This window comes from Aythya marila (assembly GCF_965140915.1).
Source record: "Aythya marila genome assembly, chromosome: Z".
In the NCBI taxonomy this organism is placed as follows: Eukaryota; Metazoa; Chordata; class Aves; order Anseriformes; family Anatidae; genus Aythya; species Aythya marila.
In genome coordinates, this window is record NC_139080.1 from 31,521,707 (window position 1) to 31,545,660 (window position 23,954).

The following is a 23,954-nucleotide window of genomic DNA, read 5'->3' on the forward strand; positions in this document are numbered from 1 at the left end:
CAGAATTAAATAAAATAATAATAAAATAAAAATAAAAATTGGGAAGAGTAGTTTTCTGCAGTGCTGGTTAACAGGACAACCTTGAAAGCACTTGCTGAACACTCAGGTGTATCATAGTTTCAGAGTCCTTCTAGGCCCCTTGCTGTATCTAGATGTTCATATACTTTATATTATCAACAATGATTTATTTTTCTTAGTACTTTCTGGCCTCAGGATTCCTGTATTTCAAGCCACAACACTACCATTTGCCATTTGTCATGCTTGTTTTTTGAACTGACAGAAGAGCAGAAGAGGTCTCAGACACTCTTCCAGACACAGTACTTCACCTGGTAAGCACACAGCAAACAAAGAAGACAAGACATAACACCATGTGTCCAAAGTCTGTGTTGGCTATGTTTTCAGTATCAGTCAGTTCAAAGCTCTAAATTAATTGGGATCTACCTACCTATAAATTTTCATTAATTATTTTATTTTTCTGCTTTTAAAACTTGGAAAGGATCAGAAATTAGTCTTAAATCTTGAAATCGATTGGACTATAGTAGCAAACCTGCCGTTTCTTATCTTCATCTCAAAACAACACTTCATTTTCCAAAGAGAACTGATGTGTCTAAGAAGGTACATTCAGAGGATGAGAAAAACATAATCATGCAATCTTAGATTTGGTTTAAACTGAGATGGTTGCAATACTATAATGATGTAGTGAGATGTTACATAGTAGAAAATAGAGAAGAAAATGCTATGAATCTCCTTTGATGAGCTCATATCAAGACTCTTCCAGGCCTCTGCTTTATTAGACTGAATGCTGAAAAGAATAGAAACCCTTTATGATATCTCTGCCAACAATTCACTGAAAGGTGAATAGTTTGGTTACTGGTTCTACTTCTGACTTATTTAATTATTTATTTCAACTGCCTTTAAATCAGCATGAATTCTGCACAGTGAAGTAGAAAATTATAGTTTGAGTTGTTAATACCACTAAGTATTTACAATTCTTAATCAGGATTTATCATTTAAAGATTGGGCACTAATCTTTCTTTTTTTTTTTTTTTTTTTTTTTTTTTCTTTTTTTTGGGGGGGGGAGGGGAAGGATGGTGGTAGAGAGGGATATTGAACTTTATGAGCACATACCATGGATATAATGAATTTTTATTTATTTATTTTCCCTATCACAAAATAGCTTTGAAATGAGCTTGGATAGCAATAGCATTATGGTAACTTTTAAACAATTATCACTTAATTTTAAAATTCAGTTGACAAAAATAAATAAATAAATAAAAATAGAAACAGCAGCCAAGTACCACCATTCAGAATTCACTTGGAAGAGCAGACCTTGACAAAACCTGATAACAAGTGATGAGACTCTGAACTAAGTATATGCAAGTATGAAAAATGAAGAAAGATAAATATTCAGGGCTGAATACTGATTGGAAAACTTCCACTGAAAGATAACAGGATGATTTTTAAAGCTGCATTTTATTTCTAGAGGCACAGGGAGATAATTTAAGGAGGCTTTCATGCTGATTACTTTAGATCAAAATACAGGCTGTTCAAAGTTAGCCAAACATGCCAAGTAGCCAAGTTGATGCAATGTGTTCCAGTATACTGTGTGTCCATGGATATTCTGGAATATACTGTAGGTACAGCTGGGAAATCTCAGAGATACCCCTTTCCAAAATTCAGCTATTGGATTATAAAAATATTTTCACATTTCCTGCAGATGGCTGGATTCTTTTCTTCCCTCATAATTTTAATTCAGAATTCATTATGGGCAGCTGCTGGCTCTGATGGAACCTAATTGCTCTTTTACTAGACTCAGCTGCAAGCAGTCAGATTTCCTTTTCCTTTGTAAAGTATATTATATATAAACATGGGCGGGGAGAAAAATAACCAATTAACTAAATACATATGGATAAAATGACTCACTAAGAGAGATGATCAAATAATGTATCAAACTACAGCTTAGGTCAAAGGAAATTACAGGTCTTGTAGGACATGATAATATATATATATGGAAATAATTATCAGCACCAACATATTTGTAATTTGAGATAAACTATGGAAAAGGCACTGCTTGTGTTCAAAAAATCTTTCACAAATTATTACTTTTTCGTAAGGGGCAGGTTATTTCACTGAGTGAAAAGTCATCAATCTCCAGGAGAACTGCTCAACCATTTATTGGCTGAATTCAGATATGGCCCACTGGACAGCTTTTTGAGAAAACCTGGCATAATTCTGGACTTATTTTTCCTGCCTTACATATTATTTAAAATTAAAGACTGAGGAATATCTACTTTTACTAAGACTATGCAAAAAGGGTATGATACAAGTGAAAGTGGAGAGATGGGCTACAAAAAAAAATGACTAGGGATATGAGGATTCTTCTGCCCTCTCATTTGACTATGACTGAAACAGGTTAAGATTGCTTACTATCCCAGTTTGCTGCAAAGGATAAACTTAAGGAAAAGTGTAAAACATGAAATGGCATTAATATTTTTTTTTTCCTTTTACCAAGAACATTTAGTTAAATGAAGAGGTAAGTGTTTAAATAGAAGTAAATAAGTATCTTCTAACATGACGTGTGAAAACCACCTAGAGCATAATACTTAGACAAGAAAAAAAATAAAATAAAAAGACAGTTTGGTATTGTTCTTTAAAATGTGCATACAGTCATGAATATCAGAAATAAAATATCTACAAATTTGTCTATGTAGCTAAAGGAATAAAGGCAGAAAAGAATAGAAATTGTCATGAAGTAGTGCTAAGCTAGTCACTAGATGCTTTCTGCTAGGAAGAAATCTTACTGAAATATTGTCTATACTGGAGTTTTACACATTCTCCTGAGATTTCTGCCATTTGTCATTGTCCAAGACAGGATAATGGTCTTGACAGTTCACTGACCCTATCTGGTAATGACATTTACTATGATCCTTTACAGATTTCTGATTTCTACCAGAAACAAAATCTTTCCTTGTGCACTTATGGTGGCTTTTCTTTTTCTTTTTTTTTTTTTTTTCTTTTTTTTTTTTTCTTTAAGATTTCATAATCTAATCCGTCCCCGAGTCACAGCACTGGTGACTATAAACCCCTGAATCGCAGGCTATGTGCCAGACAAAGATGGTTTTATACACATAGGACTGATTTAATCAAAAAGACAACAAGTAGATATTTTCTGATATTTGAACCTGGTTGAAGAAGTACTGCTATTTGTTATTTGTATGCTTTTGGATTTTAATAGTGGTTCCAGTGATACTTGTCTTTCTGCTTCTAAACAACTGAAGCACATAGAACAGCTTCAGTTTAACTTTCAGAAAAGGCTGGTTTCCTGGACAGAACTGCTTTTTAACTTAAAAATTGAAAATACATGAGTTTCAGTTTACTGGTGTTTGTCATCTTGTGGAGGATTTTTTGGTAATGCCTAGGAAGCAGCACACTATTTTCCTACTCAAAGAAAAGAATATCAAGATACCCTAGCCAATATTTAAGGCCCCTGCACACTGCCATACTAACAACTATACGGTAATCCTTGTTGTGCTCATCATTCCACGTTTTTCACATTATCATTTAAAAGAAAATAAATCAGAGAACTAAGTTTATAAGACCCAGACTATTCTTAATTTGAAGAGTGATCAGTTAGGGGAGATAACTGACATCTTTGCAGTCAAGATGATCCCAGCTAGTGACTGTCAAATTTGAAACAGAACAAAATTCCATCTCTCACTGGATTCATCAGAATACAGACTGAGACTCTGCTCTTTTTCTGCATAAATGAAAGAGAGTAACACAGTACAGGTGAAAATTCCTCTGTGATCTTAATAAAACAGACCAGTTTCCAACCTTGAGGATTTTGGAATGTAAACTATCACAACATGGAAAGGTTTTAAGGTGAGAATGTGAAGGCAAGTCCCAACTCCTTTATCTCAGTTCTGCCACTCATACAGGTGATTATCTATCTATCATACAGGTGATTAACTATCTATCATACAGTTACTTACTACACCAATGATGCCTCATCAGTGTGCTGATGGTTCATTTTTGCCAGCTAGCATTTATCAACCCTTTTTCCAGGCGCCTTCCTATTTTTTAGTAGATTCTACAATTTCAAGTACAACTATAATGAAGACAGAACACCCATTCAAAATTTTCTAAAAATCTGGTCACTAGTTACATTCTTATAAGAAATGAATCTAAAAAGAACCTTACCCCAATCTCTCTGATTTTTATTTGTGAATAAATATTTGTGAGTTTGTACAGTCTAACTCATAGCAGCATCCCAGTAGCTGATGGATATGCAATGGAGGTAAAGCATGGAAAGTTTAGAATATTTGTGATATTGAAACACTTGTCACACTAAAATACATTTGTTATGTTTTCCTCTTCAGAGTTTTCAACTGTGCAGGGAAGATAGGTAAGATCCTCAGTTGCTCGCAGGTACGGAGAAGAAAGGGCTGAGGAAGCTTTTAATGATTTTGAATCTCCTTGGAGTGATTTCTGAATATATAGTGGGGAGATTTTTCTCTCCACTGTTAAAAAGCACAGTCAGTCATCTGCATCCTACTCACTACCAGGATTAGAAAATGAGCATTCATGAGGGATGTGTCAAAAACAATAAAAGCAATAAACAGGTTCAAAAGATGTGGAGATAATAAGAAAAAAAAATCCACTAGAAAATCATTACTTAGATCTCTCTCTCTCTGATGCTGAAACATTGAATAAAAAATAAGTAAAAATACTAGTTTAAAAATACAACATCACATTGCATATTGTTATTTTTTCAAAATTAACTTTTTTTTTTTTTAAACAGTCATATTTTTCCATTCAATCTAGGTTTCTGTATTTGCAACAGCATCATTAACAGCAGATAACAAAACTTCACAAAGTGTCTTAAAGATAGGCCCTTTGATGCTGATATTATGCAGATCCAAACATGGGATTGTACTCGCATGTTAAACTATTCTGTAGTGTTACTGAATCAACTACTAAAGTTTCCATGATGTTTTGAAAACATAGAGGCATAAAGCTCCAAACACCCTCTGGTACTATTTTATTGTGATCTGATTAGCACCTTTTTGCTTGCACTTATCCAACTTCAAACAAAAACATGTGCTTTCTCCATTATCATTAAACCACAAATTACAGCCTCTCCAATGCAGACTCTATGGCTTAAGACTGATTTTTTTCATTAAAGAAACACTTTTTTTCTATATCAGCTTTGCAAATTATAGCAAGTCATGCCGAGACACCATTTGCACTACGATATTATTAAGCTACTATGTAATGGCCTGAAATGATACAGGCTTGAAATAGAATAAACTGTAAAAGAAAAAGTGTCTGCCTGCACCAAGTATTTCTACCACCACCAAATAAATAAATAAATAAATAATAATAAAAAAATCTCAGACAGCTTACTCTTAATAGGCCAGTCAAGATCTGTATATACTTTATGGAAAGTACCTACAAACAGAATGAGATTGCTGAATTTCTTATGCCTTTCTTCTTCTTGGGGCAAGAGTTAGCTTTGATTTACCTGCTTTCTTCTACCATTTTCACTTTCCAAGTCTCACACTGAAAATAATGATGCTGCTGTCTTTGAGAGAATGTAACTCACAAAAGGATCATGGAACATGGCAGTTTATAATGAATATATTTCTAAATATAACTTTGCTACACTACTTTTCCTGGTGTATATGGGTAGAAAGCATAGATTTTTCCTGGAAGAAGAATGCATTGAAAATCAGTACAACTACATAAAAATGTAGTCCTACCATAATATCTGGTTATATAAATAAAGAAACCCACATTTAGATTAGACCTTGATATTGTCTTCTTCATAATCCTTTCAGCAATGACATATGCATTCTCCTTAAACAAAAGAAAACAAAAACAAACAAACAAACAAAAAAAAACCACGTAGCTTTAACTATACTTCAATTGCCTTTTCAGCTTATAAATCTCCTTACTTTTCTGCACAGGCAAGAGCCTTGGCCAATAGAATATTTATATGACATTTCTCAACATGCTTCTAACTTGTATATTAGATACAAACTCAGTGCTACACAGGCAACCAAATAGTTAATTATCCAAGACTAGGTGTGCAAATGACATGCAAAGATGTCTCTTATATGGACATCAATAATAAATTATTTATGTTATCATACATTCAGATCATATAATTCTCTATTTTTCTTTGCTTTCACTGCACAAATTTGTTATGAAGTCTTCACCTGGCATTTGTTGAACTGTTGTTAGACCTCCACTTATCAGAACGTGTCTTGTCAAGTCAAAAAATTTTGGATGGTAATTGTTATATTGTACTCACAGTTAATTTCACCGCTTCAGACCATGCATTTTTTTTTTCTGGTCACTGCTATGTAAATAGAATTTATTCAGATCTTTATAGAGTGGGTTCTTCAGGTGTCACTGCTTTCACCTCAGGCACCTCCCTAATAAGCACACTGTTTGTTATTAAATTCTTCATACACTCAGCAAGCATTTCTCAGGAACAGGATATTACAGTAGCTTATCAGCTACTAAGGCTTTGATACAAAGTTCTCTGGGGCCACGTTCATGAAGCAGTGATGTGAAGCAGCAGTGACCACTACCCTTATTCCCTATAGAATGTATAGTGACCTCCTCAAACCATCAAACTGGAAAATTCTCTTAATGTAAAGTGTACTGAAAGACAACTGTAGGTCAGTCTTAATTTGGAGCATGTAGTAAGGGAAAACTTGGGCTAAACCTTTCACTTACAATAACTACATATAAATACAGAATAAATATACATGTAGGATTATTTGCCAATGATCAAAATGCAGATACCTGAGTCTTTTATTTATTCCCTATTTTATTTATTTTGTGTTGCCCAGGGCCTTGTCCAGCCTGGTCTTGAACACCTGCAAGGATGGGGCATCCACAGCTTCTTCAGGCAACCTATTCCAGTGCCTCACCACCCTCCGAGTGAAAAATTTCCTCCTAACATCTAATTGAGATTTCCCCTCTTTTAGTTTAAAACTGTTCCCCATCATCGAGTTGTTGTCTGCCCAAGGAAAAACTTGCTCCCAATTTTATCAGCCACCTTTAAGTATTAAAAGGTTGTGATAAGGTCTTCCCAGAGCCTTCTCTTCTCCAGGCTCAACATCCCCAGCTCTCCCAGCCTTCATAATAGAGCTGCTCCAGCCCTCTAATTATCTTCATGACCATTCTCTAGACTGGCTGTAACAGGTCCACATCCTTCTTATATTGGGTGCCCAAAACCTGGATTCAGCTCTCCAGGTGGGGCCTCACAAGGGCAGAAGTAGAGAAGGAGAGAATCACTTCCCTCAGCCTGCAATATTATTACTGAAATACTATTATAATTACTCCAGGTTCTAACCATGGCATTTCAATAAGCATTAAATCTCTGTCTCATGTTCTCTGATCTGTGGCTTTCCACATTTAAGTACTGATTATTTTATTTTCCCGTTGATTTTATTTTCCTGTCTCATTTACAAAAGTCTCTTTTAATCACTTTAGAAATGTTCATATAACCAGCTTCCGTGGATGGCTTACAAACATGTAAAAGGTGAGAAGTAAAAGACTGGTGTGCTCTAATCCTGGTAATTCCTATCCTCAGTTGTTGGACAACAAAAACAAGACTGCTTTTCAAATACACTATGCATGCATAGTTTCAGTGAATAAGGAGTAGTCATTAGCCTTATTAGTTGAAGATATACTTAAATGAATTCCACAGAAATCATTGATCTTGGGGATTCACTTTGAAAGGAACAGCACAGTAAACTTTGTAAACTATAACAACATAATGCAGGAGTGAAGGGGTTCCATCTTGCAGATTTTTTCTATCAGAATAGGCAGATGTATGCTGGTGATTCTTTTAGTGTGATTCTAAGGCTTTCTACAAGACTTGCTCTTTTCAGATATTTCTGAAGAACCTCCTTCTCTTCCTTTTTATTTCCCTTACTATCAGACCATCAAGAGGAGCTGATGTTCTTTTTAAAGCTTATTAATTCATCCCTTGTATGGAGATCTGCAAACTGCATGGAGCACTCATTTCCCAGACACTGACCTCAGCCTCAGCTCATACCCCAGCTATGCCCTTTACCATTCCATCTCCTCACAGTCCTCAAGGGTTTTTCCTTGAAAACACATTAACCTATTTTCAGTCAAAGTTGCCATTTATTGTTCTTAATTTTAATGTTCTTTACTTTCATACATAATGTAAGTAATAATTTCAAAAGGTGTTTTATTGTTTAAATAATAATCTTCAATATGCAGGTTCTTAAACCAATAGGATCGTATTTTCTTTTTCGTGCCACCATCTGAAAGACACAGATACTTCTGCATTCTCCCTGCAGACTAGTGTCATGCTTTCACCCTGCAAACCGCTGGTTATTCTAAAATTAATTCCTCTTGCACAGACCATATAAAATAATTTTGACCCATCCAAGTTGGCAGTGCCATACTCTGGTCCATAATTTTCAGTAACCATCTCTTTCTTTGACAGACACAGAAGTCTGTATGAAAGAAGAAAATGGTTTAATCTTCAATAAACCTAAAAGCAATAATTTTGACATAATAAAATTCTGGGCTTACCTGCAATGCACGACCATAGGTCCAGCATCAGGCGGATTACAGGTCTTGACTCGTCGCAGGAAAGCTAAGAATGGTGTTGGGTGTTCTGGGACACCATGGTCAGGCCAGGCAGTGAACTGGAATTGCCTCACTTCCCTTTTCTCACTTGAACCATTCTAAGGAATTAAAAAAAAAACCAAACCAAACAAAACAAAACAAAACAAACAAAACAAAACAAAACAAAACAAAACAAAACAAAACAAAAACAACAAAACCTTCATGACAAAATTTTAATTTGATGTCATATTGGCACTCTTGAGTGAAACAACTGCAGTAGCTTATGTAGAGGAGAAGATCATTTAAATCCCATTTGGGAACACAGAAACCGAACTCAAGCTATGGAGGGAAATGTTTCTTACATTCTGTATTACATGCTTCAAACAACGCATGAGCTTTAACTATATGGCAAACTAATGCATCAAAGCAAGTGGCTGTGCTTTAGTTAATATAAAATAATTGCATTCAGTTAATAGTCAATTTAATATTCAACAGTCAGTTAATAGTCAATTTAGTTAATATAAAATAAATGCATTCAGTTAAGTTGTTTTTCACAGTGAGAATTTTGTATTAACCTACAAAACTCCATGCTGAGATAAGAATATACTCTATCAGTAGAAGTGTTTCATGAAGGGGAAATTTTTCATGAAGGGAAGGTGGGGGGGAGAAAGTGGAAATTGAAGAGGGAAAAGGAAAGGAATTAAATACCTTGTAAAGTGCAAATGTACGAACACAGTATGTTGCCAATTCAACAGTGTCTAAAAGGGTCACTTGGATCAGTCCATAAGTTTCTGTGCCTCTGCTTGGCCAGTACTGATCACACTTCACCTGCAGCGAAGAATATAGAATTATTTCAGACATTAAAACTGTCGTTTGTTACACACCTGAGCATATATCACTGTAGGCTTTCAAAGTATGTGGAGTCAGAATGTTCAACAAATGCTATGAATCCAACACAATAAATCTATTTTATTTTCCATAAGAATTGTTTTTCTGATAGTAATGCTTATAATAACTTCTTCCATAACGGGTAATACATTCAATGGTATAGATGGTCAAAAATATCAGTAAGTATAGATACAATTAAAAAAAATCAATTTACAACAGCTAAAAATATTATGACTATGGTTTAACCTGGCCAGCAGCTAAGCAGTGCATACTAGAAGGAAAATTACAGAATCACAGAATCACAGAATTTCTAGGTTGGAAGAGACCTCAAGATCATCGAGTCCAACCTCTGACCTAACACTAACAGTCCCCACTAAACCATATCCCTAAGCTCTACAACTAAACGTCTTTTAAAGACTTCCAGGGATGGTGACTCCACCACTTCCCTGGGCAGCCTGTTCCAATGTCTAACAACCCTTTCGGTAAAGAAGTTCTTCCTAACATCCAACCTAAAACTCTTCTGGTGCAACTTTATCCCATTCCCCCTCATCCTGTCACCAGGCACGTGGGAGAACAGACCAACCTCCACCTCGCTACAGCCTCCATTAAGGTACCTGTAGAGAGCAATAAGGTCGTCTCTGAGCCTCCTTTTCTCCAGGCTGAACAAGCCCAGCTCCTTCAGCCTCTCGTAGGACTTGTTCTCCAGACCCCTCACCAGCTTCATCACCCTTCTCTGGACCCGCTCAAGCACCTCGATGTCCTTCTTGTAGCGAGGGGCCCAAAACTGAACACAGTACTCGAGGTGAGGCCTCACCAGAGCTGAGTACAGGGGGACAATCACTTCCCTAGCCCTGCTGGTCACACTGTTTCTTATGCAAGCCAGGATGCCGTTGGCCTTCTTGGCCACCTGGGCACACTGCTGGCTCATATTCAGCCGACTATCAACCATCACTCCCAGGTCCTTCTCTGCCATGCAGCTTTCCAACCACCCCTCTCTCAGCCTGTAGCGCTGCTTGAGGTTATTGCACCCCAGGTGGAGGACCCGGCACTTGGCCTTGTTGAACTTCATACAGTTGACCTCAGCCCATCGGTGCAGTCTATCCAGATCCTCCTGCAGAGCCTTCCTACCCTTGAGCAGATCAACACACGCACCTAACTTGGTGTCATCTGCAAACTTACTGAGGGTGCACTCAATGCCCTATCCAGATCATCAATGAAGATATTAAAGAGGACTGGCCCCAGCACTGAGCCCTGGGGAACGCCACTAGTAACTGGCCTCCAACTGGATTTGGCTCCATTTACCACAACTCTTTGGGCCCGGCTATCCAGCCAGTTTCTAACCCAACGAAGCATGCGCCAGTCCAAGCCAAGAGCAGCCAGTTTCTTGAGGAGAATGCTGTGGGAAATGGTGTCAGAAGCCTTGCTGAAGTCAAGGTAGACCACATCCACAGCCTTTCCCTCATCCACCAAGCACGTCACTTAGAAGGAGATCAGGTTCGTCAAGCAAGACCTGCCTTTCATAAACCCATGCTGACTGGGCCTGATCGCCTGCTTGCCCTGCAAGTGCCGCGTGATGACTCTCAAGATAATCTGCCCCATGAGCTTCCCTGGCACTGAGGTCAAACTGACAGGCCTATCATTCCCCGGGTCTGCCCTATGGCCCTTCTTGTAGATGGGTGTCACGTTTGCTAGCCGCCAGTCAACTGGGAACTCCCCCGATAGCCAGGACTGCTGATAAATGATCGTAAGCTCCTCTGCCAGTTCTCTCAGTACCCTCGGGTGGATCCCACCCGGCCCCATCGACTTGCGCACATCCAAGTGCTGTAGCAGGTCACCAACCATTTCTTTGTGAATAGTGAGGGCCACATTCTGCTCCCAATCCCCTTCCACTAGCTCAGGGTACTGGGTATCCAGAGAACAACCGGTATTGCCACTATTAATTATTATAAATTCTATATTACAAATTATCAAAATATTATAAATTATAATTATAATTAAAATATTTAATAATGATGTATTATATAATAATTATATATATAAACAATCATATAAATATGTTATAAATTATAAATATTATATAAATAATTTATATAACTATTTGATAATTATAATTATAATTATTAAAATATTAGAAATTATAATTATTATAAATTATTATTATTATTATTAAATTATCTCTGTCCTAGCCAAAACCAGGACAAAGACCTAAGTAATTCCTCTTTCACAAAGTAGAATTTAATAATAGTATCAATCGAGTAAATATACAAGCTATTGAATATCTGCCATATGGAATACATTTCACATTGGTCCCATAACACATAAACATTGCTCTGATGCTAGTATAAAACACATTTAATGTGTATAGAAAGATCTTAGTAAGACATTGAATATATTTGAGAAATAACACAGAGAGAAATAAAAGCACGAGCAACTATTAAGTACATTGTGAGAAAATATAATTTCTTTCTCAGCTCAGTATTATGAAACATATAAAAAAATATGCTCATGGACATTTAAAAAACATGATTTGACAGAGAAAATTCATTCAAAACATTTTAAAAGACACTGGACTTTCCATTCAGAGAAATCTCCATTTAAAAATAACATAGATTAGAACATTAACAAGCTGAAATAATTCTGAGTAAGAAGATGCATTGAAGAACCATAAGTTTATAATCTTTTCTGAGACTCAATGATTTTCTTCAGGTAAAAAAATAAAATAAAATAAAAAATAAAAAATAAATTAGAATTGAAGTTACTCTGAGAAAAAGAATGAAAAGTTCCTAAAATAATCATAGAAGATGTTGCTGAATAGTAGGGGGATTAAAGGAAAATCTTTTGCTTTCATTGACTGATGTGTTAAACTGAATCAGTATCAGTTTTGTTTGTAACAACAAATTCTTATGAATTAGACTTGCATATACTAGAGAAAGGTGTATTCAGAGTTCAGTAATAATGCTTTGTAGTTGTTTAACAAATATCTTCATTAATCACTCTAAGCCAGATTCATCACATTCAGTGAGAATTAAGCAAGCTGTAAGAAACAACAGCAGAATATTGAACAGTATTTCTGATAACAATGTAGGTTATCATACTAATCCAGAAAAAATAAAATAAAATAAAATTAAAATAAAATAAAATAAAATAAAATAAAATAAAATAAAATAAAATAAAATAAAATAAAATAAAATAAAATAAAATAAAATAAAATAAAATAAAATAAAAGATTCCCTAAACCAGAAAATTTAAAAATTCATCTTGGAAACCCATTTGTTCTCTAGCTTTCTCATTCTATCCACTAAAGACTTAGAATACTTTCAAATTCGCCAGTCATGAGTAGCTTTTGCTTTCAAATCATTTTAGTTTGAGGATTAGAAGGCACAGATTAATTATGGTTCAGAAATCACATTTTGTGAACAAGTAATCTACATAAACAGAAGAATAAAAGACTGACCACTGAAGCAGGTGATGAATGTTCATTAGATGCAGTTTTTACAGAAAGTGATAGCTTAATTTATAGATATGGAGTTGAAACAAAATAACAAAAAATGTTTATTGATATTACAATCTAGAAAATTATATAAATTGTGTATAAACTATACAAAAATACTTATATGCAGGAATTACGTAAATCCTTCCTTGTGCCACTGAGCGAAAAAACAATTATTAGGTACAATAAGTATAAATATTAGGTATAAATATCAGTGATTTATTTTGCAGGATTCCTAATAGTAAAAGAAGCCATGTCACCTTCTGAAAATCAGACAGAAAGCTATATTTTCAATTGAGTTATTTTAATATAGTAAATTTTGTTTCCTTTTATCATTAACATAGGTACAGTGTAACTTGCTTATTTATATTTTAGCCAGAAAAGTTGTGGTTTGTTTTATTTCCTATAGGATAACACCTTATATATGTTTTTTAATGGAAAATTTTGTTTGTAATCCTGTTGAGGTACACTAGACTAAACTGGTTTGGATTTGAATGATTTTTTAAAAATGAATAAAATTTTTAGAAGACTCCATGCCACTTTTGATAGAATGAATATGAGGAAAGTGCCTGCTTACCTACTACTAAATGTGTAGTTCACTTTGTCCTTCAGATATTTCCCACACATAAATCATACACTCATAGAAGCAATGGCAGTTCTAGAAAGCATGCCTGAGAAGCTGACTAGCTTTCTCACTAGAGATTGGATGAAAAATAACTTCCAAATTTAATAGAGAGATATCCATTTTCAACACAAAAATTAAATGGAAACTGAGAACACATTACACTACCAACACCTTTGAAAACAACAGAAAATACCCATTTTATTTTGTTGTTGTTGTTGTTGTTGCACTCTCTTAAAGGACTTTTTACCATGCTGTACACCAGAACTAACTAGTTGTAACTTTCAAATATGTTCTCAAAAAACAGTTTTCTAATGTATTTCCATCTGAGATACTACTGGGGAAGTGTTAAGTAAAGGAACCGGAAGTATAGTAATCTACTGTTAAACATATAACTAGATTCAGAAAACTGTACAAAATTTCTCCTTTTCATCTAACCTGGAAGAAAACTCATATGCTCATATGCCTGATCTTATATGATCAGATTTTGTTTTTACTCATTTATGAGTTTTTTTCTAAAATAAACTCCAATAATTTTAGAATTTTTCTAAAATATGTTCTGTGATAACTAGTTTATGCAGAAGACTGTTGCTAGAAGCTGACACTGGAACCCGTTCAAAAATAAATACGATTTGTAAAGCATTGTATATATTACCTGAAATTGGGAACCAAGGAAAATATGTACCAAGTTTTTAGAAAGAAAAAATGATTTTAGACAGATGTGAATTTGAAATTCTTGAAGGGTATATGCAGCATAAGTTGATGTAACTATATATTTTATTCCTTCTGCCTCTTGTTTTTTCTCAGGACAAGAGGTCTTAAGATATGACTTAACCTACCTCTTAGACTTCTGTTTCTGTGATCATAAATTCTACATTTCCAACACTCCTAACAATTTACCTCTGTGAGAGATCAGAACATTTTCCATTGGCTTTCACCATCAAAAAAAAAATAATATATATATATATATATATATATATATATATATAATTAATTCAGTTGCTATTTTCTGAGAGACAGGTCCTGTAAAAAGTTTTATCCAACATTTTCAAAATGAACTATGCTACAATGCCACCCTGCAGTGCTTAGTTTATTTTCAGAGGTTACACATTAATAATTTTCCACACAGAGAAAAAAATAAATCTCAAACCCCTTGAGTCACCCAAACTTTAAAAATAAATGTCAACAAGTCTATTTTGATTAGTGTTTGATAAATGCATTTAACGTGCTTAAGATGCTTCTGTTAAGGGGAATTTCTTCCTCACTTGTGTATGCTGTTTAGAAAACTGACAGTTCTAATGTGGTAAGGTGTGGTGATGATAAAGTGTTTCTTTCTACAAAAATAAAGATGAAGGAGTTGATTTATTTTCAGACTAAGTCACAACAAGCCTTTGGTGAATTTCATGATCCTCATCCTCTTCTTACCCACCCAATTCCCAGTTTCAAGGGTTGAGCTTTTCCTCTGCAGACTATATTCACCTGTATGCAGTGAGAGCTTTTTTGTCCCCCCAGCTTTACATGAATAAAGAAAAAATAACATCCACCGCTAACTCTCTAATGTTCTCTTACCTGTCACTAAAAGTGGCAAGGAAAAGGAAACACACACATGAAAGAACTCACTGGTGCTTCTGAAGAGAAATTAAATTGCCTGTAATGACAAGCATACCTCTAACAGTCCCTATCTCTGGATGACTGGTTGCATACTGCCAAGCCACCACATCTGAGATGAGAGCAGCTCCCAAAAGACTAGAAATATATTTTACAATCTTGTAAGCACCATAGTAGTAGACACTGCTAAAAGACATAACTAATGACAGCCACTTTCAGTCTGCCCCTTCAACAATTTCTTTCTCTACAATTCTTACACACAGAACACCCTTACTCTTCTTGGAAGTGTGGGCAGTCCCTGCAAGCAAAAGTAAAAGAAAATATAAATGCTTTCTTTTCCATCAAAAATGAGAACATTGAGAACATTTCAGACTTGAGGAGTTTAAGTAGCTGCCAGAGTTCTTAAGAATATTTGTGGATATTCACACTTCAGCAAGTTACAGACACTAGAGAGGGTGATGTCTTGCACCAACAGAGCTGAAGGAAGTGTATTTCCATATGAACATATGAATACAAGGATTAGTGACATTCAAGGGTAGAGAAACAGGTAGAGAAATAATTTCCCAGTACAAAGTTCCATCATTCAGGCTGAAAAGCCCCTTCAGGTGATTCTTAACACATGAGCCAGCTGTTACAGACACGAGATTATAAGGGCAAAATGCAGTTTAGGGAAGACATAGTAAACTAATAACAGGCTGATTCATACAGTGTATTCCTTGCTGTAAGAATAGCATATGAATTATGCTAAATCTGAAATAACAAATAACAGAAGTATGTGACAAGCTTTTTTCCTTTGGTTTTATTAACAATAGCCTTTTGCAGACAAAGATTTCAGAAGACATTTTCAAACAGTCTTGCTTCAAAAGAAAGTGACTCTACAACGCTGAATTATAACAATACTTGTGCAATAAAAAAATAGTAGAGGAGGTGGAAGAGGGTGGATGGGGGGGGGGGGAAGGTGGTTTTGGTTTCTTTCCTTTGTTTCTCACTTCTCTAGCTTGTTAGTAATAACCAATGAATCTTACCATCTCCCTATGCCGAGTCTGTTTTGCCCATCACAATAATTACTGCGTGATCTCCTTGTCCTTATCTCAACCTTTGAGCCCTTTTCATCATATTTTCTCCCTGTTCCACTTTGAGGAGGGGAGTGAGAGAGTGGTTGTGGTGGAGCTTGGCTGCCCACTCGAGCGGAACCACCACAAGGAAAAACAAGGAAGTTTGAGGGAATGGTTTAAAGTAAAAGAGGGGAGATTTATATTAGATGCTAGAAGGAAATTCTTCACTCAGAGGATGGTGAGGCACTGTAACAGGTTGCCCAGAGAAGTTGTGGATGCCCCATCCCTGGAAGCGTTCAAGACCAGGTTGCATGAGGCCCTGCATAACCTGAGGTAGTCATTGGCATACCTGACCATGGGACAAATCCTGATCATGGGACAGTTTTGATTAAACCATTGTCTAAACATATGCCTCAGGAAAATGTTATTTTCCATAAAACTATCACCTTACCTTAAAGCAAAGTGAAAAAATACATCATTGATGAGCACTGAATCAAAAAATGAAAAACTTGGTGGTGCTTTGACAAGCATTTGTGACAGGAGGAGGTATTGCAATACCTTTTCAATTAGGTTTTGAAAGCTTACAGTGGAAAAGACTGAAGAATTCTACAGAATTTGCTCCATTCATAACATTGTATTCTGGAAGGTCTTTCAACAGCTTTGCTGCAAAGTTGATTTCTTTCTCTTAGAGGCCCACAGGAGGAGAAAACTGTTGATTGCCATGATCTTTTTAACAGCTTTTCATGTGCTGGAAGAGTAATATGTTTTCTTTCACTGTTTTATATATAAAATACATCCAATTCTTTTCCCTGTATATCATTGCTCCAACATCTGATTGTTGACGTTCTCCTCTAGATTCTCTGTAATTTACTAATATATTCTAACATGGAACATTCATTCTGTATGTCCTCAACTCCAAATGTGTATAAGCCAAAATAGCCAGACAAGGCCTGAGAAAACTACTTGCAGCCTATATAGTGGTGTTAACAGCATGCCTTTTCACATAACATTAACCCTGCTTATAGTATAACGTGTACAGCTCTTTTTCTGAGTGACATGCAGTCTAAGCTTTAGCTGAGGCCCCTTTGGATAGCACTTCCACCTGTTATATGCCTAGAAAAATGGTCTTTAGGTGGGTGTACTCTATGTTAGCATACATTCATGATTAGGTCATGGCACTAGTCATGGTCATGGTCAGGCCATGGGCACTGAATGAATTAAACACCTATGACTGACTGCTTTTAAATGAGAGCTGTGCCCCTGAGAATGCTTCCAAAATGAACTGCCATATGGCTGAGTTTTACAGTTCAGATGAGATAGACGATGACTCCTCCTGCTCTAACTCCTACAACGGTACAGGAATTCCTGCACTATGGCCATCACATTCTGTAACAGTGAAAGAAAACAGTACAAACCTACACAATTTTATTTTCATTTTTGTAAATCTGGTGAACACATGGTGTACATGAGTTTAGATTTTTATTTATTTATTTATTTATTTTCCTTTTGGCCAGACAGCTTTCTCATTCATTCGCCTCCTGACTCATCTTAGTATTCTGAGAACGCTAAAGAAATGAAACAAAATTCCAATAGTACATTATTGAATAAGAAGTTATTGGTTTTCCACTAAAACTGGGTACTGAACAATGAAAAAAAAATGTAGATTTAATTCTTCTTTAGTAAAATAATGTAACTTGACATGAAATAATGCTATCTGCAATTTATGTGCTATCTAGTAATACGTATGCTAGAATAATTATTAACTACTCACCAGATTAATACATGTATTTTTTTCTAGTTCCACCAAAAAGTAGATAATATTTTATTTGTATTTTCCTATACTTAAATACATTTCACAACTTTTAAAAAGAACATTTCTATATAGCTGTTATGTCCAAGAACATAAATCAACTACATTTTGTGTAAATGCTGTAAAGCACACATGCACTTGGGAATATGTTAATGAATATATATATTCTGTAATGAATTGTTACGTGCATGTCCTGATGATTTTTCTACTAATGTTAGTGAAGATAACTTAATACCACTTATATTGGATCCAGAATTTTGTAATAGCTCCAGTATAACATGTCAAAACATACTAAGGATGAAACATCTCAAGTTTATTGATGAAGCCCCGCACAACAAATAGAAATGACACAGCACCCATACTAATAGTCCCATCTATTTCACTACTGGGATACAAAATACAGGATATACGACTTTTCTACCAGGTTTGTTTCTACCTCCCTATTTCCAGTAAAAACTCAAGATTCCATATATCTCAGGATGCTCACTGTATTAAGATGTTCAATTTTGACACTACAGGATGAATATTCTGTGCTTAAATATTTATATATTTTTGGTTTGCAGTATTGATGATACCACTTCCTGACAGCCAAATGACTAGATAAGGCTATCAGAATGCTCAGGTATTCAGTCAGTCATTAGCAAATTTGAACAAAGCTGGTAATATCAGTATGAAAACTAAAGCTTTCTTCATCAGAATAGCTGGGATCTGGCTCTTATTTGAGCAATCCAGCTGACAACCAGTCATGAGTGGTGTTCCCTAGGGTTGAGTGTTAGGTACTATTCTCTTTAATATTTTTACTGATGATTTGAATGAGGGAATTGAGTGTACCCTCAGTAAGTTCGCAAACAACACCAAGCTGGGGGGAAGTGTCAATCTGATGGAGGGCTGGAAGGCCCAGCAGAGGGACCTGGACAGGTTGGATCGAAGGGTAGAGCCCACAGGGATGAGGTTCAACATGGTGAAGTGCCGGGTCCTGCGTTTTCGCCACAACAATCCCATGCAACACTACAAGCCTGGGGAAGAGTGGCTGGAAAGCTGTGCAGAGGAAAAGGATCTGTTTTTTGCCTGAACATGAGCCGGCAGTGTGCCCAGGTGGACAAGGAGGCCAATGGCATTCTGGCTAGTATCAGGAATGGTGTATCCAGCAGGACCAGGGTATCCATTGGCCCCCTGTACTCATCTCTGGTGAGGCTGCACCTCAAGTACTATGTTCAGCTTTGGGCCCCTCAGTACAAGAAAGACATCAAGACCCTGGGGTGTGTCTAGAGAAGGGCGACAAAGCTGGTGAAGGGCCTGGAACACAAGTACCATAAGGAGTGGCTGAAGGAACCAGGGTTGTTTAGTCTGGAGAAGAGGAGGCTCAGGGGAGACCTCATTGCTCTCTACAAATACCTGAAAGGAAAGTGCAGGGAGCTGGGGATCGGCCTCTTCTCACAGGCAACTTGTGATAGGACTAGAGGGAATGGACTGAAGTTGCACCAAGAGAGGTTTAGGTTGGAAATTACATTTCTTCTCAGCAAGCATGGTTAGACATTGGAATGGGTTGCCCAAGGAGGTGGTGTGGTCACCATACCCGGCAATGTTTAAGGAAAGGTTGGACTTAGAGACATGGCCCAGTGGGTAATATTGGAGGTAGGTGGACGGTTGGACAGATGATCTTGGAGATCTTGTCCAGTCTTAATGATTCTGTTATTCAATGATAATTGCTAGGATCGTTATATTGCCATTTAACTTTGATCTTACTGGTGTTTTTTTTGGCAGAAGGTTCTAATCCTAGATGTCATCGTCCCAGCATAGAAAATACTGCCAATGAGGTTAAGGAGGGAGTATTTTCTATCAGTTTCAAAGCAATGAAGTATACATAAAATAATAAAAAAAAAAAAAAAACATAAAAAAGAAGGAAAAGATTGAATTCTCTTTCAAGTAAATAATCCACAAGATACTACTCTGAAACAGGGAAGAGGACTGAATGCTTCCTCTATGAGATGGTCTTATCTTTTGCTATAAAAGACATTTTCTATAAAAGAGATTCTTTATCTTCATCTGATCATTCAGATCAATATATACTTTACTTGACTGAAAGAATGGACCACATTCTATAGCACATAAATTCTCAGAAAATTAAATTAATTCAGAAGATCTGGGAAAAAGTAAAAAGAAAAATTGCACTGCTGGAGGAGGAGAAGAAGGAGAGGAGGACCATGGAGTAGGAAAGAAACATATTACATATTTCCGCTTAATACACTTTATAGCTTTCCTTACTGTAAGACACAACTGCTTCTCTTAATGATTAATTTTCAGTCTTTAATATTCTTCTTTTCTTTCATTCATATTAAGCCCATGAATGTGACAATTATGCTAGCAACACGCTTCTATTCACTTCCAGTGAATCCTTTTTTGATATAAATTATGTGCATGATAGCTGGATGATGGTACTGACTTTCTTTCTCTAGTCTGGCTTATGTCAAGTGAGATCCAAGTGATGATATTTCAAATGAAACCAACAAAGAGTGAAAAATCTTCTCTTTTCCTAAGGCTTTCTGCTAGGCAAACATATGAATTATGAATTTATTTTAACACTGCCATTTGATGTACTCAGATGTAAAATATGTACATTCTCAAAGCTGAAGTTAGTCAGACATGTAACTCATTCTAATGAACCAACTTTGTTTCTGCAGATGCAATTAAAGTCCCCATCTTTATCTATCCCATCCAGGTAAAAAAATCAAACTGCAGGACTACATAATGAAACAAACAAACAAACAAACAAAAAACTTAAACAAAAATGATGACATGAAGATGAAAAGTAGATGAAATTCCAGAGAGAAATGATCTTGCCTTGCAGCAAGAATAATGATCAGGCTACCAAGACACAAAAACACTCAAAAGGAATCAAAGGGGAAAAAAAAAGAAACAAAATTAGCAAAGATCTTCATCCCTAAAGGTATCTAACTGAGTTTGTATTTCATGTTTGAAATTTCACTTCTCTCCTGCTGTAGATTATTCTACGTAAGAATGATAGCATAAGAAAAAATGTCAAGGAAATCTTTTCACCATATTCTTTTCACAAATAGGGATTTGCATTCCTGCTTCACCATCAATACCATTAATTACGTTATTTATACTTCATGTATTAAGAAAAGCTGTAACGTGTATGCCATATTCACAGGGCTGCAGACTCCATCTGAGTTAGATTGGAGCTGAATTATGTAACAGATATATGGTCTCTAATAGTATACACTGAGTGTATGAAAGTTATTTTATCTGTGAATACAGAATAAGCTAAATTAAGTAAGTACAAAGAAGTATACAGACACAAGCACCGAATGAACAGACAATCCATTGACTGGATTCTGTGGTCTCTCACTACACTCAAGGAATGTATTGCTGCTGAATGCTAATCACTTGTGGAGGTGGTTACTATTCTGATCACTGTTTTTGTAGCGTGAAGTCAGCAAAGGGTATATGTGGTTTAAAACTCTTGTAAGAAATTATTGAAGAGAATGAATACAATTTCATTTAGTTACACAAAAAGGTCCTTCTAGGCAGTGTCTGTCTGTTGCCTGCAGTATTAAGATAACTATAAAATACTTCAGTAAATTTTTTGAAATTAACTGATTATTAGGATCGTATTTCTTCCTTAGCACTGATGCTGTTTAGCAGCAACTTTGTTATATAAAAAGCAATTAGTGAAGAAATAGGAAGATTTTTTTTGCTTAATTCCAAACAACTTTTAGTATCTAGACTAACCAAGGCCTGCAGTCTCAAGATAAAATAAAGCTTTCTGATAGTATTACCCTGTGCTATGTACTAATTGCCAACAGGTACATACATGTAGTGGTGTTAATGTAGGTTGAATTTACATGCAGAAAGTGATTCTGTAATTAAAATGTCATACATTATCTGAACTGGGAAAACAAAATAAAACATAACAAAACAAGCAAACTATTTTTAAAAAGTAATGAAACGTTAAAAGAATAAGTATATACGTACTTCATTAAGCCCCCTGAAAGGAACAACTTTTGCCAAGATGTTCAACAAATTATGTAATCATTGCAACTATATGTATCCAAACATGAAAAAAACACCAATGACAACAGAGTATGGTGCATTGCCTCCTGTTTGAAACTTACACATGAAAAAACATGTTCATTTTGAAGTCGGGGTCATCCACAAGCTGCTGAAATATCAACTATTGTTCAGTTTTCTACTTTTTATTGATTTAAAAAATCTTCTGGATGATAAACCTTTTTTCTTCCCTCTTTCTCATTCTGTTCTTTCTTTACAAACTTTTCTTGATCTTCTTATCTATGGCATTGGCTGCCACATGTTGCCCAGTGCCTTAGGCACCTTTACCTTTTGTATTGTTATTGGCCTTCCACTTGCAATCCTGTAGCCTGCCTCCTACTTGCAGCTCCCCACCCTCTCACACAGACTCCCAAGAGCATGTAACCCAGAACTCCTGTGGCAGTATTCTTTCCTGTGTCGACACTGTTGTGAGATATTGTCATGGCTTTGGATGGGATAGAGTTAATTTTCTTTGTAGAGGCTTGTATAATATTATGTTTTGGATTTTTTATGAAGATAGTGGTGATAACACACCAATGTTTCAGTTGTTGCTGAGCAGTGCATACACAGAGCCAAGGACTTTTCTGCTCCTAGTACTGCCCAGTCAGTTAGGAGGCTGGGAGTGCACCAGGACCTGGGAGGGGACAGAACCAGGACAGTAACAGCAGTATCAGCAGTAACAGCATCACAAGCAGGAAAAATTGATGTGGGGTCTGAGTATGACTTAACATAACACATGGAGTTATTTAGGGTACAATATGTTGGGGAGGAGACCACTTGATGTACCTTTGCTCTCTCTCTCTCTCTCTTTTTTTTTTTTTTTCCCCAGGGAATGTATGTGCATTGTATGCCACAAAATATGGACTCTACTAGTAAATCACAGAATCACAGAACTATAGGGGTTGGAAGGGACCTCGAAAGATCATCAGGTCCAAGCCCCCTGCCAAAGCAGGTTCCTTACAGCAGGCTGCCCAGGTTGGCTTCCAGAAAGGCCTTGAATATCTCCAGTGAAGGAGACTACACAACCTCCCTGGGCAGCCTGTTCTAGTGCTCCATCACCCTCACTGTGAAGAAGTTCTTTCGCATGTCAGTGCGGAACTTCCTGCGTTCTAACTTGCAGCCATTGCCCCTTGTCCTATCCCCACAAACCACTGAGAAGAGGTTGGCTACATCCTTCGGTCCCCCACCCCTCAGATATTTATATACACTGAGGAGATCCCCTCTCAGTCTTCTCTTCTTCAGGCTGAACAGACCCAGGTCTCTCAGCCTTTCCTCATAAGGAAGATGCTCCAGGCCCTGTGTCATCTTTGTGGCCCTCTGCTGGACTCTTTCCAGGAGATCCCTGTCTTTCTTGTACCAGGGAGCCCAGAACTAGACACAGCACTCCAGGTGAGGCCTGACCAGGGCAGAATAGAGGGGGAGGATCACCTCCCTTGACCTGCTGGCCACGCTCCTTTTAATGCATGCCAGGATCCCATTCGCCCTCTTGGCTACGAGGGCACAGTGCTGGCTCATGGTCAACCTGTTGTCCACCAGGACCTCCAGGTCCTTCTCCTCAGAGCTCCTCTCCAGAAGGTCATCCCCCAGCCTGTACTGATACTTCGGGTTGTTCCTTCCCAGGTGCAGGACTCTACACTTGCTTTTATTAAACCTCATTTGGTTTCTTCCTGCCCATCTGTCCAGCCAGTCCAGGTCTTGCTGAACAGCAGCACAGCCTTCTGGCTTGTCAGCCACTCCTCCCAGCTTTGTGTCATCAGCGTACTTGCTGAGGGCAGACACTATTCCCTC

General features: G+C 36.6%; 1 protein-coding gene across 3 annotated transcripts in view; it reads right to left on the bottom strand.

The window, feature by feature from the left end:
* Nucleotides 1-23,954, bottom strand: part of PTPRD (protein tyrosine phosphatase receptor type D) — a 397,803-nt gene that overhangs the window by 27,465 nt on the left and 346,384 nt on the right. For all 3 annotated transcript variants that reach the window (XM_082783775.1, XM_082783774.1, XM_082783776.1), the window contains 2 exons: nucleotides 9,331-9,450; nucleotides 8,587-8,741 (listed from right to left, as the gene is read on the bottom strand). In XM_082783775.1, the coding sequence (XP_082639901.1) occupies nucleotides 8,587-8,741; nucleotides 9,331-9,450 (275 nt within the window). The remainder of the gene's footprint in view (nucleotides 1-8,586; nucleotides 8,742-9,330; nucleotides 9,451-23,954) is intronic.